Consider the following 6,521-nt stretch of genomic DNA (forward strand, 5'->3'; position numbering starts at 1 on the left):
GAGGGTGAGCCTGATCACAGTTCTGGGACTATTTTATCAAAAGGGTTCAATATTTTAGGACATAGACGTGTATCAAATAATTTCTTTATAAATGATAGTAAACGGGGTTTTTTGTCTCATCAAGTACCACTTTAAGAGATGCTATTATAATTCTACGGTTACCAAAAAAAAACTTTTGTTTTTGAAGGTGAAAATTTCTAATTTGCTATTCTTTTTGCAGCTCTGTAAAAAAAAATCTCTCCTCTCCAATCTGTTGCAATGTAATTCTGATCAAATCAAAACCATCCCAAAAAAAAAGAAAAAAAAAGAAAGAGAAATAATCCCATGCAAATGTATTCCAGGTGCTGTAAGTAATCAGTGTTCAGGTGGAGGACAGCTTTCAGAAATGCTAATGTTTGGCTCCTGCAGCCTCTCAGGTTCTGTCCATGGTGCTGAAACGTTTGCTCAGCTCTCAAACGAGCCAGCCAGCCCGCAGAGAGCAGCTCTGCTGCGGACATGACATTCAGAAGGATCGACTCTTTTGCACCTCCTCCTCCTCTTCATATCAAACCAAGTCGAACCAAAGCTTTTTTTTTTTTTGCTTTTTTTTTTTTTTTGCATCAAAGCCTGAGTGCCCGCTTTCACCAAACGAACCATGTTTGAATGCGTATTTAAATAGAGACGGGCACGTTTGGCAGGCGAGCTGTTTTTCTGGCGGCTTGACATCTGGCAAGTCTGCGCTCCAGGGACCCATCCAGCTCTCCATAGACCCCCTGATTAGACTCTAATAGAATATTAGCATTTGCTCTCAGGTAAGGCAACAGTGAGCCGCATAAGCTGGCAGAGGAGAAGCCACGTGTCTCTTTAGAATTGATGGGATGGAGGACAGACCTGCTTTATGATGAAGAGATGATGCTATTAATGCAAAAAAAAAAAAATCAATTTCTGAGTCCATTTTAAATTCTCACTTTCACCTCTTGCATCACCCACAGAGTCTGGGGAGAGGGGTGGTTGCATGGGGTCGGTGTGGTGGTGTTTTGCTCGTGGACACCATGATAGGCCTTCCTATAGACTAGATGTGTCGCCTTCACGCAAAGTGACGTTAAGTTTAAAATAAAAACCAAAAAAAACCCCAAAAAGAATAGGATCTCTGTGGCCAAACAAGCTCAAAGAATCGCGAAATATCTTTTAAAAGCTGTGCAGCCCACAGCTAAGCCATTTCCGTCCTCCTCATTAATAAATAAATAGATGCATAAATAAAGGAATATTAATGTCTGGATGAGCCACATTACACATTGCAGTCATGGAAAACGTCTGATTAAATGTTAAAGTTGTTTGTCTTTAATGGAACACATATTGCAGTTCAATAATTGAATAAATTAAAATCACATGGATGTAATAAATTAATAGAATTATTTAACCAGGAACCAAAAAGCAACATACATTACAGAAATAAGTTACCTCAGCTAAAACAGCAATACAGCAAAAACCTGTACGGATATATTTATGTGCATTGACTGTTCCAATGAAATATTTACATGATACACGTATACTTCCATGAAGCGGTTTTTATCTTTTCTCTTCAAGAAAAAAACATTACTTAAACAAGGTGATTTTTTTTTTTTAACAAGCAACGACTTCATCATGATGCGCGTATATTTATACAAATAAATAGCAGAAAACATACATAAAATAATTTAAAAAGAGAATATTATCTCATATATATCTCGATTGTACCATCTCAAATGTTAGAAATCGCAAATTAAAGTTCGTGGCCGTGTTTTTTCCACGGCTGTTTGCCTTCGAACAGAACAACACGCTCAACTTGCTGTCAGAATTTGATTTTCTCAAGCAAAACGAGGAGGCAGAAGTGGGGGGGGGAGGAGGGAGGGGGATCCCAATAAATATATAATGAAGTAAACATGACCTCACTTAATAAACAGTTCATAAAATACCGACCCACGCTGGATTGTGAATTTATTGCAGCCGGCAAGAAATTCTATTTTTAAAATGCGAAATTCATGTGAAATCCCTATAAGGTGAGTTAATATTTCGCGATATCCAAATACTGAGGCCCTAATAAGAATAACGACCACCCGGGGTACCTTGAAAATAGATCCCTGACTTCCATCACACAAGGTAAGAAAATAACGTGGAATTAATTACACATCTAGACACAAAATGAAGCGTGTGACAAGCAAATTATTGTAATTTACACTGGATTATTGGGCAGTAATCTAATATCAGCCTTCAAGACCAAGCAGTGTGTTGTTGTCTTCATTCCCTCATGGACCCTGAATAAATGTCACACTCTGTCATCATAGAACTCGCAGGGAAAATTGTAGCTTAATCTATAAGCCAGAAATATTAACACCAATAGTCACCAAACCGAGAGCTTTGAGCTAAACCAGCCCTGCTGCGTGGAAATAACAAACGCTATTTTCATTGGGGGGGGGGGAAGAGGAACAGGGAGGAGGGGGGGTATCATTTGAAATTAATCATGAAGTAAAAAATTAAAGCATAGAGTCACATCAGTCATATAGTGCGTCGACATTAAAAAGGTGAAGCATAGTAAGTGTGGAAACAGTGTTCTTACTTGCTCTGTCAAACGATGGTTTACTTCACTCCACATTTTCCCTCTCAGCGACTAAAAAGACGTGAATGTTGGAGGGTGGTGGTGGTGGTGGTGGTGGTGGTGGTGGTGGGGGAAGTCGAGGGTTTTGGGGAGGTGGTTCAATTTTTTTTGTTTTCAGTCACTTGTCAATTTTTTTTGGAAATTTGTCGAAGTTCAAAAGCACAAAGTCATCGATGATTGGAAAAAAAAAAAGCGTGGTATAGGAAATATGATACAAATCGTCTTTAAACTGCTCCAAGTCTTTTTTTTTTTTTTTGCTGGGTGGTGGTTCAAAGCGATTTTTTTTTTTTTTTTTAGTTTTTTTAAAGTTTTTTTAGACACATGCAGAGTATTTCATTCGTTTCTGTTTTTGTCGCTGGTTGCAAAACCAGACCCGAACCACGTTCTTTTTCAGGTCCAGCTTCTCTGCGATTGCAGCGATTTTCTCCGAGGAAGGACGCGGCTGAATGGCAAAATAGGCCTCCAGTGATCGCTTCTCTGGAGCGGCTATCGACGTGCGCTTCCTCTTTTTTTCCGCGCCGTTGAACAACTCGGGTTTATTAAGTTTCTCCCTGTGTGATTTCTCGGCTTCTTCTAACCACGCTTGTAGGATGGGCTTCAAAGCGATCATGTTGTTGTGAGAGAGGGTGAGGGACTCGAAACGGCAGATGGTGCTTTGGCTGAGGGAGCCAACCCCAGGTATCTTCAGGCTGGCTAAAGCTGACCCTACATCCGCCTGGGTAACCCCGAGTTTGATCCGTCTCTGCTTAAACCTCTCTGCGAAGGCTTCCAAATCCCTTGGATCGGCGTCCACGTCGCTCATGCCCATGTGCGGTGGTAGCCCGTGGGCATGAGCCATGTTGATGGCTGCCTGGTGCATGTGGTTCATGCCCGCCATGTGGGCAGGGTGCGCAGGCGTGGAAACCACCGAGCCATCCGGCCCTGCCATGGCTCCTAGTGCCAGTCCAGGGGTGATGTGGTCTAGCAGGTCCCCTTCCAGAGCCTGGTGAGGCTGGTGGTGGTGGTGATGGTGATGGTGATGGTGGTGGCCAGCCAAAGCGGACGGATGAGAAATAGGCACCGAGGAGGAGGAGGAGGAAGACGAAGTGCAGGGGAGAGTGTTCATGGTGTGGTAGGTTGCGTCCGGCTTGAAGGGACTGTGATGTGGAGGGTGGTGATGGCTTTTGGTCTGCGAGACTATATCCACCGCCGCTAGAGCTTCAGCCCGGGCCAGCAAACTCTCATCCAAGCCTCCGAATATATTGCTCTGCAATTGCAAATAGAATGCACACATAGCTGTCAGCAGGGAATTCTCCCTCCACTCCTCGGTTTAAAACATTTCCAGATTGTGGAAAAAAAAAAAAAAAGAAATCCTAAAAAGGAGCACACAAAACAAGACACATGCAACATCCCAGGTCATAAAAATTAATACGAAAGGCAAAGCCGACTGAATACATAAGTTGAGCAGAGGAGAGAAAAAAATATGGAGGTGTTGGGTGATTTGCTGTGCCGACATGAAAAAAACATCAAGCACAAAAAAAAAAAAAGAAGAAGAAGAAGAAAAAAAAAGTGGGCTGTCAAAATGTGCCTTTAAGCAGTGATTATGCATAATACGTACCGGTGGGGTCGGGAGACAGGCTCTGCGCATCGCCTCGGAGCTGCTGCCGCTGCTGCTGATGATAGTGCTGCTGTGTCGGGAGGACGAGCAGGAGGATGAGGGTGCATTGGAAGTCAAAGTGGAGGATGAGGAGGAATGCAATGAGTACTTGGGTTCGGGCAAGCTGGTGTGGGCCATAGCAAAAGGCTGCTTGCTGTTGAGAGACATCATCATCATATTTGCTGTGCGTCCAAAGCCTCGACAAGTTCCTTTTTAATAAGTTAAGACTCCGCCTCCTCGTTGGGAGTTGAAGTCCAATTGCTTCGCAGGAACCTCAAGTCACTGTCGAATAAATAGTAAGCTGAAGACCGTCATCCACCGAAGTTATCACATCTAGTTAGTATTGCTTAGAAGTGTTGAGGTGTCGCGTCTTTTTTGAGGCGAATGAATGAGGTACCACAGGCAGCAGCGTCCTGCGCGTCTGAACGCTCACACCTTTTTTTTTTTTTTTTCCTTTGTGGATTTGTGGCGCGTTTGTTCAAAAAAAAATAATATTTTTTTTCCTTCCTTCACCTCGCTCCACCTCGAAACAGATACATATATTTTTTTTTTTGCCGTGGATTTTTTTGTTGTTGTATTTTTTTGATGGCAGAACTCCTCATGGACAACGCCAGGGAAAAAAAAAAATAAGAAGAAAAATAGAGAAGAAGTTTCTTTCCGTCTCTTAGGATTTCCAAAATACTTCAAGGTTAAAATTGCTGCCTCTTTCGTTGACCTGATTTGTTTTTTTGTCAAAAAGTTTCCGTCTTGAAATGACCGTAAGTGAGAAGTAATGGCGATGACAGTCGGTGTACTGTACCTCTTCAACCACGTTGAATGCTGCGGGGAAACGAACTGCCTCTGCTCTGAGGCGAAGGGCAGACCGAGTCTCTCCGCCTCTCTCTCTCTCTCTCTCTCTCTCTCTCTCTCTCTCTCTCTCTCTCTCTCTCTCTCTCTCTTCCTCCCTCCCTCCTTCCTTTTCTCTCTCTCACACGCCCTCTCTCCTTACACTTCTCTTACAGTCTCTCTCTCTCTCTCTCTCTCTCTCTCTCTCTCTCTCTCTCACACACACACACACACACACACACACACACACACACACACACACACACACACACACACACACACACACACACACACACACACACGTACCTGAAAAACCTTTTCATGATTTATTATTCTTCATTAGCTCCACCGCCGCCGCCGCCGCTGGGGACTCTGCGCATGGGCAGTGCGCGACAAGGCATTCATTTCAAATGACTCTACTTCTCTCCTCATCACCTCGTTACCGCCACGATTCTTAAGAAGTCCAGACTTTTTGAATTCAGAGTAATGGTGATGAAAATATTTTATTGTTAATACAAATAGATTTTTTTTAATTTTTTTATTGGCATGTGAACGGCTCCGCTTTCCCTGTAGGAAAAAAAAAAGAAAGAACCTAAATCAAAGTTATTATGTCAAATATCTATTCTTGATATTCCATCATGGTAATCAAATTAAAAGCACGAGTTGTAAAATTAAATAAAACGCACTCTTAAAGGTTTGTGACTTGCTGAGATTGTGTTAAAGCATGTATCGAATATAAGGTCGGCTATTGATGCTTTTTTTTTTCTCTTTTGTTGCTATGGTAATTTTGGAAAACAATCGGAAAATTACAGATATGAATAAGTAAGTATTGTAGGATGATTTGTCCTGTGTTGCTTTATTGTATGTGTGGTGTTTTACATGTAGTGCGATTGTTACTGAATGTAAAAAGACAATATTGTAAATTTTAGAATAAAAATAGCAGAATTTAACACAAAATGTACAAGTGTTGTCTAAACTGTTCAAGATGGTCGCGTCTTCGTGAAATAATTGTTATGAATCCTCTTTTTGTGATTTTTAAAAAATTTTTTTTTAATTTTTGGAAACCCAAAACACCTTTTTTTTCCCATAGACGCAGGCGTGTGACGCGTCTAGTGATCAATGTCTTTGACAGGCGGTGCTTTAACCTCTTAATCATCATAAATGGTCTACAAATATACCAACACGTCCCGGACGTGGAGGATTCCACATTCAAATCCACTCTTCTTGCAGGATATTATGAAGCATCCTATAGGCGGTGCTTTGGACAACGAAAGTCCGCATCAAGTCGTTAATCCGGGCTCCTGATGGACCCGCTCCTCTGAATAAGTCAGGCCTTCGGAAGAGACTAGATGTCAGTTATCTCTTTTTTTGTTTTGATGAACATAAACATTTTTTTTAAAATTTGCCTGCGGCTGCGACAGGCAGCGTTTCTGCAAAGCAAGCTTT

The 6,521-nt window shown here is 41.9% G+C and overlaps 1 protein-coding gene across 2 annotated transcripts; it reads right to left on the reverse strand.

The window, feature by feature from the left end:
* Positions 1-2,686: 2,686 nt before the first annotated feature.
* On the reverse strand, positions 2,687-4,427 carry pou4f2 (POU class 4 homeobox 2). Of its 2 annotated transcripts, XM_068322134.1 has the most exons (3): positions 4,351-4,427; positions 4,208-4,263; positions 2,687-3,889 (listed from the first exon to the last, which is right to left on the reverse strand). In XM_068322134.1, the coding sequence occupies exons 1-3, from the start codon at positions 4,425-4,427 to the stop codon at positions 2,928-2,930; spliced, it is 1,095 nt and encodes a 364-aa protein (XP_068178235.1). In that variant the 3' UTR covers positions 2,687-2,927. The 2 variants fall into 2 exon arrangements, with proteins under 2 accessions (XP_068178235.1, XP_068178234.1); XM_068322133.1 differs by lacking the exons at positions 4,208-4,263; positions 4,351-4,427 and having other exon boundaries at positions 2,687-4,016.
* Positions 4,428-6,521: the final 2,094 nt, after the last annotated feature.

This window comes from Antennarius striatus, chromosome 8 (genome assembly GCF_040054535.1).
Source record: "Antennarius striatus isolate MH-2024 chromosome 8, ASM4005453v1, whole genome shotgun sequence".
Lineage (NCBI taxonomy): Eukaryota > Metazoa > Chordata > Actinopteri > Lophiiformes > Antennariidae > Antennarius > Antennarius striatus.

Bases quoted from the DNA above. Each gene is read 5' to 3' on its own strand.
- pou4f2 (XM_068322134.1), bottom strand. From the start codon at position 4,427: ATGATGATGATGTCTCTCAACAGCAAGCAGCCTTTTGCTATGGCCCAC. The intron at 4,264-4,350 runs GCATTCCTCCTC...TATCATCAGCAG, and splicing joins CCCGAACCCAAGTACTCATT to CAGCGGCAGCAGCTCCGAGG. The intron at 3,890-4,207 runs GTATTATGCATA...CCCTGCTGACAG, and splicing joins TCTCCCGACCCCACCGGTAC to CTATGTGTGCATTCTATTTG.